The following is a 15,077-nucleotide window of genomic DNA, read 5'->3' on the forward strand; positions in this document are numbered from 1 at the left end:
GATAAAAAGTTGATGAGGTAGTTGTAGATATTAGGATCCTGCAGGTAAGGAAATCTATCCGGTTCTTCATCCCAGGATCTAATATATTTAATACTTCACAGAACTGTGTCTTTCAAATTAAAGTGCGCAGTGAACTCTGTTGCCTTGAAGCTCATTCTGGCGCCATTTCATTCATATTCGTCTCAGGCTGTTCTTGCCTGCCAGGATGGCAGTGTAAACAGAATAGGTCATGTGACTGCCGGAGCGCCATTGAAAATGTCACCTCACTGAGTTTAGAAGAAAACCGTGTTTAATAACACTGGTGCGCACAACCAGGGCGAATCGAGCATAAATATTTTGCATTATAAGCCCCATGTCTCAATCTTAAACCTCCCAAATTCCCACATTCTATATACAATGTACAATATATAAACATATACATTGTGTGTCCCACAATCGTTCATTTCATTATAATTTCAATCTTTGACATGGCCTTACTCAGTCAACATTAAACATGCCAAGAGTATCATTTCACAGAATGTTCTTTATATTGTGCAGGATGGTTTTATATAGAAAACAGTAAATCACACACAAAAGACTTAAGACGGTTAGACTTTTAGGAGTAGACAGATTGACAGAAGTTAATTTTATTTTTTAAGCAAATGCTTCACAACAAGTTTACAAATGAATGTCCTGCACCTGAGATATAAAGCATTTTCATTAAAGGGAATTATTGTTATATACACATTCAGGTAAAGTTTACAAAAAACAAATTGTGAATGAGGCTACAGACAAACTGCAGCAGAAAAATCTATTTTAAAGAAATATCCATCAAAAACTAAACTAAAAGCAGGTTTGATAATAATGTGAATGTAGAAGGTGAAGTGTGTTATAGAGATCAAACGGAGACACACGAGAAAAACTGAACACAGATACAGACTCCTCCGTCAAATGTATTGATGTATTCATTCCCAGCAGCTGTTTCAGTACTGACAAGAACTTCCACACATTTTCAGCAGGAGGAATGAAATAATCTGTGGTGTCCAGCCACAGTTCATCGGCCGCTTCACTTCATACTTTCAATCGTGTATAAGAAGCGGTCAACTGATGATCAAGAACGCTCCACACAACTACAAAAAACAATAATGCATCGTGGGAATGAAACGGTGATTGCTGGAGAAAAGAGTCCCAGAATTCTCTGACTTCACCAGCAGAAAGGTCTGGAGCTGATTCTCTAGCCGTTGGCCCCCGGGAACACTGCTATGTTCCTCTAAAATGACTAAGCGGTCCATTTGTCTTGGTCTTTGCGTACAATGTCAATTTTCACTCATTCTTTCAGTCAAAGATGTTTATCTCTGTGCTGATCTGTAACATTCCTTAGAAAAGTTCTTCTACTTTACTGTCTTTAATATTTCAGGGATCACAGGCCACCGGTCTGTCTCGCTCCTTCACTCATACTCTGCGATGAGGACCATCATTCCCACTCCAAACAGAAGGGCCAGGATCTCTAACATGGACTGACAGAAACTAGAGCGTCCCACCAGCAGCTCGGGCAGAACGGTGACAGTGGCGATGTAAACGAAGCCTCCGGCCGTGAAGGGGAGGATCCAGGCAGTGGCCGCCGCACCTATCCCTTCGGCCAATAAGGAACAGGCTGTTCCGGCTAATGCACCAATAGCAGTGAGAAGCTGCAGACACATGGCCTGGTAATACCAAGAGGTGAAAGTTTAAAGCCGCGTTGTCAAAAATCTAAAGGTTCATTCAGAAGAGACTGCCGAAGCCCACTCAACACCACCACTCAAATGAATGTGCATTTACTGTAAAGCTGCTACGCAACAATGCGAAATGATACGTACCTTCCTCTTGGTGCAGCCCGACTGAACGAGGATAGCAAAGTCTCCGATCTCGTGCGGCACTTCATGTAGAAGGATTGTGATGGTGGTCACAGCACCAACCGCCGGGCTGACCAGGAACGACGCTCCGATTGCAAGACCGTCCGTGAAGTTGTGAGTAAAATCAGCGGCAAGGTTGAGATAGCCAGACACTTTAATATCTGCAGAAAGACAGAGACACACTTACAGATGATGACTTACATAATGTGAATGTCGTCTGTCCTGCTCATACCAGAAGTCTTCTCTGTCTTCTTTTTAGATTCGGTCTTCTTTTTTTCTGTCTTCTCCTCTTCTCCATCACTTTCCTTTGCCTTATGAGCAGCTGAGAACATGCAAAACCCAACTTGCACAATCAGTGTCCAACAATACACACGCTGGAAACATTTACAATATGAATTGTATGTTAATGCATCACACATACCATGAGAGTGAGAATGTCCTCCCTTCAAAAGACGAACGAATTTCTCGACCACGAGAAACGCAACAATACCACCCAATACCCACAATCCCACAGACATCATGTGACCGTGAGCCGCTCCTGTGACACACACAAAAACAATGATCTCACACAGTAGTCAATCAACACTCGGATTCTCCGAAACTAAATAAAAGCCACAATGTTGAATTGCTTGGATAGGCGATCACCTACCATGGGAGTGACCATGTGACTCCTCAGAGTCGTGTGATAGGTCCTGGTGTGAATGAGGTTCTGTGGTGGGGACGCAGAGAAGCAAAATAAATATGTGACACAAAACCTACAAGATGATTTTGAGACTATATTTACAGGATGAGATTACAAGAGAATATATACACAAGTGATTAAACACAAATCATGTTCATCTTGTTCAAAAGCAATGAAGATCATTTGATTCGGAAACCAGGCATGTGATCAGCCATGGACAATAAAGAAGGAAGACTGCCCGCACGCACCCCTACTAAAAAAAAAAGGTAATGGTAGTAACCAAATGTTACACCATTAAAATACAGGCAACTGTTCGCTGAAAATAGCAACACAAAAACAAATCAAGATAATAACCCAATTCTGACTGGCAGAATGGTTCTGCACAAAATGAGCTTGCCTGAAATTTAATGGCGGAGGTGTATAAGTGCATATGGTATGGGCAGCTTTCATGTTTTGGGAGGCTCTAGTAAGTGGCGCGTCAAAATTACTGCGTATTTCAGATTTCTTTGTGGATGGTTTATGCCGCATTGGATTGTGTAATTTGCACTTTGACTCAACACAACATTACTTTAACTTTTGAACTGGGTTGTGGTTAGGCTTACACAGCATTTCAGTTTAAAGTCCGGGCAAAGAGATTCTGAGAATTGTTTATAAACACATTATAGATGTTAGAAATATATGACTGAAAAACATTACAAAGACTGAGAAGTATTTTTAACTGAATTGTGGAGTTAAAGCGTTTAGAGTTTTGCATGGGGCTTCTAGCATCAGGCGTCTGCTTAATCACGAGTTCAGGGTTGTAAGCTTTCTCACTCTGCCCAACTAAACAAATCTAACGCCAAATAAGAAGCAAATGATAACGCAGACGCGAATGGACAGAAGGAGAATCACGCGAACGGAAGGAGGATCACTGCGCATGATCGCAATGTGCTTGAATGATGTTTAATGAACACATTTTGAGACGAGCACGAGCAGATAATCCACCCGGCTTGTTCACTATCAGCAATCCCGTCATCTACCTTATCACCTCAAGAGAGAACCACTACAAAAAGACAAAGCTGTCTGTGTTCACTTTTTTTAAGATGCTATTGTCTGTTTTAAATTATAATCCTATGGGATAAACAGTGTTTTCAGAAAAAGTCCTGAGCGCTTTTTTAAAACATATTTTTCTGAAAAAAAAAAACATCCTGTCAAGCACCTTTTTCAAAGCAAACCAATGTCAGAGACCTGCCATTTCCATAACAACATTCGAGGAACGTGATTGGTCGAGAAAGCTCAACCTCGAAAAATAAAATGGTGGCCGAAACAACTGTTGTAATGCAAGTTTAACTTTCACTTTTGATGCATTTCTAGCTAGAAATTAGTATTGTAGTTTCTAAATATGTGATGATTTGGCTATAGCAAAGACACTCTCTGTTTATAATTCAAAACACAAATGCTATCTTTGAACATTTCCAACTCGATTTGTAAGCACAATGCGCTCTGGGTTCTGGCTAATACCCGGCCCGGAGCCCTCTCACAGGACAGCATGCCAAACACACACCTTTTAACCTGCTCATGAATTATCTATTGATGAATATCATGTGTTTGAATTCAAATCATCCCATAAAACCAATTCACATAATTCACATATAGCCTACTGGGCTGGGCGTGTCTTCAAAGCCAACAGTGGACACGCCCCCAACGTTTGAGAGAATGCGAGTTCTCATGTATATCTTATTCTACTCTAAGATACCCTATAGCGAATAAACTTACAGTTGATCTGCATTCCGACCAGATCATGGATCATCACTAATAACAAAGAGGACATGTTACGCAAACTATTCTGAAATGTTGAAGAAAAGACAGATTAAAAAGTAATAGTTTGCTTTTGGCAGATGATTGACCCTTAAATTGTATGCTACTTTCTTAAAATGATGTGACTAGAGGAGCAACCAGGGCCGTGGTCATAGGAATTGGTTAGCCCAACGACTGATCAGGAACTACTTATATGCTTTTAAAATAACGTGCAAACAACAACCTCCACACACACACATGCGATGACACAACTTCTGCTCTGTGCGTGTGTACTTATAAGCTGTGGCTTTTTTGAGATTTGAAGGGAGGGTGGCATCCTATGATTTCATGAGTTAGCATTTCATCTTTAAACAATGATTTCCATCATGAAAAGTTGAAGGATTATGTTTGACAGTGTGAACGTCACCCAAATTCACTCACTCCATTTCCTTGACACTTCTCTGGTGTAGCACACTATAAAGTACGTGATTTTAATTCATGTGAAGGGACTCACCCAGAGCGTGAGGAATGAGATGAAGGAAGGCATCACCCAGCAAACCTCCAGATGCAAAACTCAAGAGCACTTTAAGCAGATTCTGGTGCTGGTCTGTGTTTGACTGCACTGGGATGAGGAAGAGGATGAGGAAGGGTGCAGCGCTGATCAGAAGAGTCGCTCCAATCGCCTGAAAGCAAAGGATGAGAGAGATAACAGTAAGAATTGAAGAGACAAGAATGGCGAGTGTTTGAAGAAGTGGAGGTGATGGAAAAAAACGTGTTCACATGTTAAGCATCTGAAAAAGTAAAAAACATCAATATCGCTATATTTTATTCAATGCAAAGATCATTTATGTTCATAAACTCTTGATGATGGCGGTAAAGCCTAACTTTAAGGAACAGAGACAAACTCATGTAGTGGGATATTAATTCTACTTCAACATCTAAACATAACATGAGAGACGTGGGCATCATCACTGTTTCACTCAATGAATAACAGATAAATGAACAGTTGTGTTAGAGGACCGGTGTTCACATCAGAGGACATGACAGGACTGTGTCTGAATTAGGCGTGGGCGATCTGACGATCTTAAATCGAGATCGATCTTGAAGGCGTCCTCCATCCATTTTTCAATGGAATCGCAATGACCGTGATCTTGCCTGTCGTCTTAAAAGAGAGATGCATTCGTCAACATTCAGCACTGCACAGACCCATTGGTGTATGACATTGAAGCACCGCAAGAGCAGATAGCTTTGCATGCTTTCGGACAACTTTCGCCGAGCTGCGAGGTCTCATATGTGCGTTAGAGTTTTGCAAATGCATTAGAACGGGGCGGCTTGTTTGTGTGTTACGTTAGTCGATGGTGCACAGCAAATTTACTTAGTTTTAGTCTATTTTGTGATGGAATCTTGTTTCCCGGCTGCATTGAGTTCATATAGCCTATATCTAGAGCCCTGTGATTCTGTGAGATAAAATCTGTCATCATCTGCGTGTATGAGTGAATGTGTTGCACAGTTTAACGCTCATGGATTAGTATGTCTCTCACATCACTGTATGAGGACACAAACGCATGAACATCATGTCCAGAAAGTTTATTTCAGGTGCATTAAAACGATTTCACTGTTTGAAAAAAACTCTAATATTACAGTGGAAGTAGTTCAGTGACTAGAGTTTTAGAAATCTTTCAGATTTTAAGAGTTGGGTAGAAAGCGGTTGCTATGTGCATTAGGGTTTAAAACGAGAGCGCAAGTTGTTCACATTTGTGTGCACGCAAGTAATTAATAGTGCATTCGGTGTCAATGACCCGTTGGATTGAATGACTCTGATTTGTAGCAATAGCTTACTTTCTCTGCCGGTGGGAAGTAAGAATGTTGCTCACACTCAGTGTTGCTAGAATCATGATTGCGGGCACACATGGGTATTTTCTTGCCACCTTTGCCATTCAAGTAAAGCGGCTTCTCTTTTTTTGTCCACAAAGTCCACAAATTTCCTGAATCAGCGATCTCACAGTCTGACAATAGAACGATCTGATTATGGAGAATACACCCTAGTCACATTGTTTTTAGTTATATTTGTGGTATTCTAGACCAAGATGGCGGCGCGTGAACATCGCGAGGCTCAGCGTCTCTCCAGTTTTAGCATTTATATAGAGTTTATCTTGATCATCTCGGGTCTGTTCATTCAGAACAGTTGTGCATTTACATCGTACACCTGGCATGAGCTTTTGGATAACGAAGACCATCAATGTGTGGCCCTAAGGGGAAAGACGGACATAGACAGTTACACCTCCTCTGTATTGGACAACATCAATTCCACCATTGATAGTGTCACAACTCAGAAACAGATCACCACGTACCCCAATCAGAAGCCATGGATGAACAAGGAAGTGCGTGTCCTGTTGAAAGCACGCAACAATGCCTTCCGATCAGATGATGCACAGGCCTTTAATACTTCTAGGGCAAATCTGAAGAGGGGCATCAAAAAGGCCAAGCACTGCTACAAGCTGAAGCTAGAGGAGCATTTTTCCAATTCTGACCCTCGACGCATGTGGCAGGGCATCCAGGCCATCAGTGATTACAAACCCAACCACTCCACCCCCATAGCCACAGATGCCGTCTTCCTGAACGAGCTTAATGACTTTTATGCTCGCTTTGAGAGAGACAATAAGGAAACAGCTACCAAGCTCACACCTAGGGATGCACCGATACCAGTATCGGTATCGGGCCCGATACCAAGCTCATGTACTCGTACTCGTAAAAATTCCCCGATACCAAAGACCGATACCTGACGTGACGTAATTGACAGAACGTTCCAGTGCACACAGAGACACCTGCCGTAGCAGACACAATGTCATAGAGTGTTCACACCTAAATCGCGCTATTCGTGTGTAGTTGGCCGCTTGAACATTTTGAGTTTACTCGTTTCATTCGCGCGTGGAATTCGCTTCAATCGCGAGTGAAATTCGCGTCATGGGAGGGGCTTCTGGCAGGCGGCTCCAGTCTTGTTGCGAAATGGCGGACATGGATTTTGTTGAGCAGGTAGCTGCGCATAATGTTCTATGGAAGGCTGAAGATAGAAGTAGACTCGTTCACCGCCGTGTCTGGGTCCAGAGGCGCAGTCCTTCAGAGGCGCAGTCCTTAATTGTTGTTTCAGATTTCTGCCTCCGCTCGCTATTTCATAATCACGTTACTACTACAGCAGGTGCCTGACTGATTAACGCGGCGCTAATTTTCACCAAAGTTCAGATTTTTCAACTCGAGCGAATAACGTGAACGCTCTATTCGCGCCGCCTCATCCGCGTGAATCGCACCGCAAGTAGGTCTATCGCGTCTTTGCATTGACTTGACATGTAAATCACTCTCTCTTAACGTTTCATTTGCGCTTAGCAGTGTGGAAATATCTCAAAATCAATGATGACGACCCACGCATGGCAATCTGCATGCTTATGTCCTTGGTTTTGCCCTTTGGAGGTTATTGGACACTGTGAATTTTGGCTTTGAAAAGTTTTGATAAGAACATAAGATTGATTTATTTTTTCATAATACGAGTTGAAGTTGTTAAAAATAAAGATGCTCATATGTTCATTAGTCTCATTGTGTTGTTCTTAGAAAATTGCCACAAACTAAAAAAATCTAGCATCGGTGTTGGTATCGGCGAGTACCAGGGAAAAAGTCCTTAAAAAGTCGTATCGGTGCATCCCTACTCACACCCTCTGCTGACCACCCAATCATCACACTTAACTCCACTGATGTTCACACTGCACTAAGCCGGATGAACACGCGCAAGGATGCTGGCCCAGATGGCATCCCTGGTCGCGTACTCAGGGCATGTGCGCAGCAGCTCGCTGGGGTCTTCACAGACATCTTCAACCTTTCCCTCGCCCAAGCAGTGGTTCCAGCATGTTTTAAATCCACCTCCATTGTACCCATTCCAAAACATTATAACCCGACGTGCCTTAACGACTACCGCCGTAGCTTGTTAGGTTAGGCCACATCTGCTCCACCACCACCACCCTCAACACTGGTGTACCACAGGGCTGCGTACTGAGCCCCTTTCTCTACTCCCTTTTCACACTCGACTGCAGGTCTGTGACCGGATCTAACTCCATCAAGTTTGCAGACGATACAACAGTGATTGGTCTCATCAGCAACAACGATGAGACTGCATACAGGGAGGAGGTCCGGCACCTGGCCACATGGTGTTCAGACAACAACCTGCTCCTTAACACCTCCAAGACAAAGGAGATCATCGTGGACTTCAGGAAGGCGAAAGGAGGCACACACGACCCCATCCACATTAATGGGATGGCTGTTGAACGTGTTTCCAGTTTTAAGTTCCTGAGGACTCCCATTTCGGAGGACCTGTCCTGGACCACCAACACCTCATGCCTGGTCAAGAAGGCTCACCAGCGTCTCTTCTTTCTGAGGACACTGAAGAAGAACCGACTGTCTTTAACTATCCTGGTGAACTTCTATCGCTGCACGATAGAGAGCATCCTGACCAACTGTCACAGTCTGGTACGGGAACTGTTCTGCTGAGCGCAAGGCACTGCAGAGGGTGGTGAAAACAGCCCAGCGCATCACAGGGACTACACTTTCTCACATTGAGGACATCCAGAAGAAACGCTGTCTGCGTCGAGCTCCCAGCATTCTCAAGGACTCCTCTCACCCCGCTCATAGACTGTTTACTCTCCTGCCTTCCAGTAGGCGCTTCCGGTGCCTCCGGACAAGAACCAGCAGAATAAGAAACAGCTTTTTTCCCAGAGCTGTTTCATTATTGACCTCTGCTCCCCACTAATTCTACTACCTCTCTTACCTTTAACTCCAATGCTGCTATAACATCGTTTACATTGCACTACAGGGCTGCATGCATGACTGAACTGTACACACCAGTACTTCATGTTATCTGCTCTACTAGACTGTTTACACAGACACAGCATCATTTGCACTCTATACTGCTCACTTGCACACCAGGAATATTATACGGAATGCTCATTTGCACTAATGGACCACTTTCATAACTGCATTAACTTATCTACTGCACTGTAACTCTATTAACTGCATTAACTCATCTTCTGGACTGCAACTTATTAACTCATATACTGCACCGTACCTTTAATAGCTGCATAACTCATCCACTGCACTGTAACTTCAACAACTGCATTAACTCATCTATTGCACTTCAACTTTAATAGCCAATGTCAATAATCTATGCACACTTAAATCACTTGCATTATTGTTTAGTCTAAATTAATATCTGTTCATAGCCATCTGTACATTAATGTTCATAGTATATAGTCATCAGTATATATTGTTCATAGTATATACCTACTGTCATATTTTCATAGAACATTCCTACTGCAAAATATTTTTCATAGTCCATGCCCACTGTATAATATTTTCCTAATATTGTATTCTGTATTTATTCAAACTGTATATCCTGCACCTGAAAATTGTACTTCTGGTTAGACCTAAACTACATTTCATTACACTTCACATGTATATGTGTAATGACAATAAAGTTGATTCTAATCTAATCTAAAAAATTCTGTGCTGTTGTCCATATTTCTTGCACTGAAGTTGAAGTTCCTCCTCTGTATTGGCCTTATTAGAATTTATTGTCTGTCTGTCTGTCTGTCTGTCTGATCAAAACTTTTATGAGCAATTTACAATAAAACAAATGCTGTCTTTCAATGTCGCTACAAGATAGCAAAAAAAAGAGCTTTCACAATGGACGTGAAAAAGCGAAGTGGATACAAGGTGCAACGACGCGCTGGAATTTGAAACTATGGATTGCCAATGGTTGAAAGCTCACACCATATGTAAACATTAAAGTTTTTTCCGACCAGCGTGTAGAAGTTTTTAACAATAGCCCGGCAAAGACACAAGCCGTCCAATTCAATATGAGTTTTTGTGCTGTTAGACAAACAGGTTAGTGCCACCGTGGTGCCAAAGTCCTGAAAACCGAACGCACAGTCCATTTAACACACTGAAGAAGAGTCAGGACACCGGCTCTCAAAAGGGAACAGATTATACTACAAATAAAAACTTACCTATATTACTTATTAAGAGAATTGTTACATTCTACTATGCACTGCATGCTCACAGTCAACATGAATGAACTACTGTAATAAACTACTGTAAAGCTTTTACCTGCATCCAGAGTTCCACCAGGTCTCGTTTTCCTTCCTCCAATTCTTTTTTCACTCGCTCCGTACCGTGCTCTTGGGAGTGGCCATGAGCGTGGCCATGATCTTGGCCGTTATCGTGGGAGTGGTCATGAGCGTGATCGTGGGAGTGGTCATGAGTGTGACCGTGGCCATGATGCTCCTCTTCAGCAGACGGAAGATTAGCCTCAGCGCTCCATTTGCTTGCCCCGTGGTGCATCTTCTCCCCACCATGCGAGTGACCGTGGCAACCACCTTCCCCATGTGTGTGTCCATGCTGATGGTGGTCATGGGTGTGCCCATGATGCTGATGGGCATGAACATATGCATGCTGGGCCACTAAGATCACATGAATGATCAGACTCAGAAAGCAAAGCCTGTGAAAGGACCACATTCCACCTGAACAAAAACACATTACAATCAAAACATACAATCCACCGAAAATCTCATTGACATAAATAACAGTGCTCGACCTTAACGCTGGTCCGGGACAAGTGAATGTTTTGTGTGGGCAAGTGAGAGAGAATTTTACTTGCCCGACCGGACAAGAAACTTGGAAAAATGTTAATAAACAGTGCGACATATGTAGAATAATAAGAATATGTGCATTAGATATGTGCTACATTTTCCTGTATCTCAGTGGTTAGAGTATTGCGGTAACAAAGCAAGGTTGTGTGTTGGATCCCAGAGGATACCTGTGTATAAATGTATAAGATGATGCAATGTAAGTCACTTTGGATAAAAGCATCTGCCAAATGCATAAATGTAAATGTAATCAAACAGTTCATGTAACAGATGCTGGCGCATCCTGTTATTTAAATGTTATCTGCCTGTTCGGTGTTTCAAGAAGTTTAACATGCTGAATATGGAAATCACATTAATTTGTTGCCATTGGCGGCTAAACAACGAAAAAATATATTTTTCACACTTACATTTCGTTCTTATTATGACTCGTACGCAGAAATGAGAAGGTACAGGCATAACACTGAGCTCCAAACCACAGTTTAACATCCAAGACTTCAGTGTAACTAGCCCTTTTATGACTGATACAGTCTTCACGAACCCATCATCACACCTTCTGCGTGCTACAGACATTTCTCGAATTTTCTGACAGTAAATGCTTGTAAAAACAGATTCATATGTGAAAATGTTTACAGTTCTTGTTAATATGCTATATACCGATATATCCAGTAACGGGCAGAGATGGACAGGAAAAGGTCAAAGCCATCAGGTGCACAATTTAGAAAAAAAAGAAAAGGAGAAGAGGAGAAACAAGCAAAAGATCAAGTTTGCAACTATAATGTTCTCTCTGTGGTATGATTACTGTATCCATGTTGTCATCTGAAGGGCTAATGTAGGTTTAATAACTCTTACGTTTGTTAGCCTTTTTGTGATGATGCTTGTACAACAAATTTGGTTTTAAGTCAACAAACACGAGATCTTATTTCTCCATGATATTGTGCTCATATAAGTTCAGTTATTAGGATTTATTTCCATCAGTTGGGTTAATGCTAGGCCCTGTCATTAGCAAACAGAAGTTTCTAATCTGTAGGTAGTTTCAAAGACGAACAGTACCTTTGCTATTCATTTGCTACATGACACACATCATGAATATGAAGGAGGTTTTATGCCTGTTTATGACAACTGTCATTAATTTCATTCGCTCAATTATGACATTTTTAATGCAATTATTGTTTGTTTGAGGACTTTGTTGACAACTTAACAAACCAATACATCATAACATAGCAGATGAATTATTGAACTCAAAGGTGGTCTCGCAACTCAATGTAGAACCGCCTTTGGATATTTCCTAATGAATGATATAAGCTAAACATTGACTTGAGCTAAATATACAGCAAACATTGATGCTACATGGACATCAATGTCACCACAATCGTTAGAACCACACAACTGTACAAGAGTCGCGTGAAACAACAGCAATACAGCAGAAACGCCATAACTTACACCTGGCCAGTGACGTGTTGTGTACAAAAGACCATTTGAAGATAAACAGAAGAACACATCTGGAATGACACTGTGGATAAATCTCGAACGCATCAGTGCTGTAAAGTTTCAAACACCGATGTGATGCATCAGCTCCGTTTAAGCATCATTGCACATCTGAGGAATCAACAAAAGCGAGTTTCCACGAACACACGAGCACTAATAACAGCTGTAAATCAAAACACACACACACACACACACACTTACCGAGATGATCGCGATATATTTCACAAAACAAACCACGAGATCGAGTATTGTAGCCTCGCGCTCGGCTCGAAGATCCTGCTCACCCTCAAACTGACGTGGCACTCAGTCAACGCACAGAAATCCCGCGAGATTTCCTCTTCTTGATCGTTATGGTGGTTTGTACACGTAGACACATTTTTGACACGCTAACAACAGTTAATTTCATTTTTATTATTATTGTTAGGTTAGGGTTGGGGTAGGTGAATGCACTAGCTAATGTCATTTATTATCATTTTATTTCGAGATTTGTTATCACTTCCGGCCGTAGCTGTATCCCTTCTAGCCCCAACCCTGCCAGAGCCGTCGAAAACAGAGTTGCGACACTCCTTTAGATGTCCGTTGGAAGAATGGAATGCGGAAGTAACTCGTGTCATGAGCTGTGTCCCAAAGGCTGCAATCTTCTAAGGTTGCAGACTTAAAAACGAGTGCTGTGTCCGAAATAGCCCCTATATCCTAAACAAGTGCACTATTTGAGGGGACATACATTTAATAGTGGTGTCCGGAATTATAGTGGACATTGCTGAGTGCACTCATTCAATCCCATTATGCACCTCAATAACGAGTATACAACTGATGTACACTAGAGAGTGTACATCAGTTGCAGCTCATACAGAACGCTGCGGCAAGGATTCTGAGCAGAACCAGAAAATATGATCATATCACACCAGTCCTCAGGTCTTTACACTGGCTAACAGTTACATATAGGATAGATTTTAAAGTTTTATTACTGGTATATAAATCGTTCAATGGCCTAGGACCTCAATACATTGCAGATATGCTCATTGAATATCGACCCAAAACAACACTCAGGTCATTAGGATCATATCAGCTAGAAATACCAAGAGTTCTCTCCAAGCAAGGAGAGTCTGCATTTAGCTATTATGCGAGCCGCAGCTGGAACCAGCTTCCAGAAGAGATTAGATGTGCTCCCACAGTAGTCACATTCAAATCCAGACTCAAAACACATCTGTTTAACTTTACATTTAATAAATGTGCACTGTGCCTCTGACCGTCCCACTGTTTGTGCTGTACTTTATTTTATTTATTTTCTATTCTAAACTATATTTTATTTTCTATTCTTAACTGGTTATTTTTTCTTTTTCTTATTTCTTCACTGTTTTATCAAATGGATATTTTTAATTTCTTCTATGTAAAGCACTTTGAATTACCATTGTGTATGAAATGTGCTATATAAATAAACATGCCTTGCCTTGCCTTGCCTTGCCTTGCCTTGCCTTGCCTTGCCTTGCCTTGCCTTGCCTTGCCTTGCCTTGCCTTGACAATAACAGCGCGTCGCTCGTGTGTGTGCGTGTAGTTACCAACTCTCCTCTTGCGACATCTTGTGGTTGGATGGTAGGCTAATTACAGTATTTCACAGTTGCTAAAACACTAAACCCCATTCTCTGAACCCAATGCTCGGTGGCCTAAACCCATTTGTCGAATCAGTCACTTTGTAGGCAAAACCTTAAACAAGTTCAGGTAGTTAAGACACTGTTTGCAAATCTCACCCACTCTTTTTGCAAAACTCTAAACACAATCTTACTCACTGAAACACATTTTGCACTGTGTTGCAAAATGGTAAATACATGTGGCGAAAGTTACACACAACTACAACACAGCTGTCATCGTTTACACACAACAATTCAACATTGTTCACACTTCCTGCTAATGATGTGATCTAATCAGTTCCATTTCTGTCGGTCTCTCGACGTTGTGTCGAAGCCGACAGATGGGGTTCGCCCTTGAGAACCAATCATCTCTGACTATTTTGAAAAGGCCAATGAAATTGGCGAATGAAATTTGCATGCCGGGCCCCGCCCCCGGATATCCGGGTATAAAAGGGGAGCCGGCGTGCTCATTCATTCACCTTTTGTTCTTCGGAGCCTTCGCATCTGATGACATTCTTCGAATTGCCGATTTCTACGACGCGGTGCAGCGGAGATTCCCCTGGGCGTCCTGGCAGTTCCTGAGGTATTTTTCTAAAAGAGCAATTTCCTCAGCATGGCATTGCCCGCTGATCTCTTGGGTGCAGTACACTCATCGAGGACGGGGACGGACACGGTGGTTGCCGCAAATGTTCGGGGGTCCGACCACTGTGGCAGCCTCGTGGATTCGTCCTGCCCGCACGGCGCGCGGATGGCTATTCAGACGTTGCGTCACTGCGCGCGGATGGCTAGTCAGACGTTGCGTCACTGCGGGCGGACGGCTATTCAGACGTTGCGTCACGTTGGCTATGTTCTGTCAAGAGCAAGCCACCACCTCGTTTGCTTCCCGTTCTGTGACCGCAGCGGCTACGGCCCTGCCGTCAGCGGCGGCGAGCAGCGAGGGTGATGTGGG

General features: G+C 42.4%; 1 protein-coding gene across 2 annotated transcripts; it reads right to left on the reverse strand.

The window, feature by feature from the left end:
* Window positions 1-274: 274 nt before the first annotated feature.
* slc39a7 (solute carrier family 39 member 7) lies at window positions 275-13,045 on the reverse strand. Of its 2 annotated transcripts, XM_079484052.1 has the most exons (9): window positions 12,702-12,841; window positions 12,456-12,611; window positions 10,477-10,889; window positions 4,844-5,012; window positions 2,521-2,580; window positions 2,293-2,409; window positions 2,104-2,193; window positions 1,836-2,032; window positions 507-1,682 (listed from the first exon to the last, which is right to left on the reverse strand). In XM_079484052.1, exons 3-9 carry the CDS (start codon window positions 10,882-10,884, stop codon window positions 1,428-1,430), a joined length of 1,296 nt encoding a protein of 431 aa, XP_079340178.1. In that variant the 5' UTR covers window positions 10,885-10,889; window positions 12,456-12,611; window positions 12,702-12,841; the 3' UTR covers window positions 507-1,427. The 2 variants fall into 2 exon arrangements, with proteins under 2 accessions (XP_079340177.1, XP_079340178.1); XM_079484051.1 differs by lacking the exon at window positions 12,456-12,611 and having other exon boundaries at window positions 275-1,682; window positions 12,702-13,045.
* Between the last annotated feature and the right edge of the window lie 2,032 nt (window positions 13,046-15,077).

Source organism: Barbatula barbatula (assembly GCF_947034865.1).
Source record: "Barbatula barbatula genome assembly, chromosome: 21".
NCBI classification, from domain to species: domain Eukaryota; kingdom Metazoa; phylum Chordata; class Actinopteri; order Cypriniformes; family Nemacheilidae; genus Barbatula; species Barbatula barbatula.

Excerpts from the sequence above, each read along its gene's own strand:
- slc39a7 (XM_079484051.1), bottom strand. The coding sequence starts at position 10,884 with ATGTGGTCCTTTCACAGGCTTTGCTTTCTGAGTCTGATCATTCATGTG. Across the intron at positions 2,581-4,843 it reads TCTCATTCCTCACGCTCTGG|AACCTCATTCACACCAGGAC; the intron begins GTGAGTCCCTTC and ends TCCCCACCACAG. Across the intron at positions 2,033-2,103 it reads GAAGACAGAGAAGACTTCTG|ATATTAAAGTGTCTGGCTAT; the intron begins GTATGAGCAGGA and ends GTCTTTCTGCAG.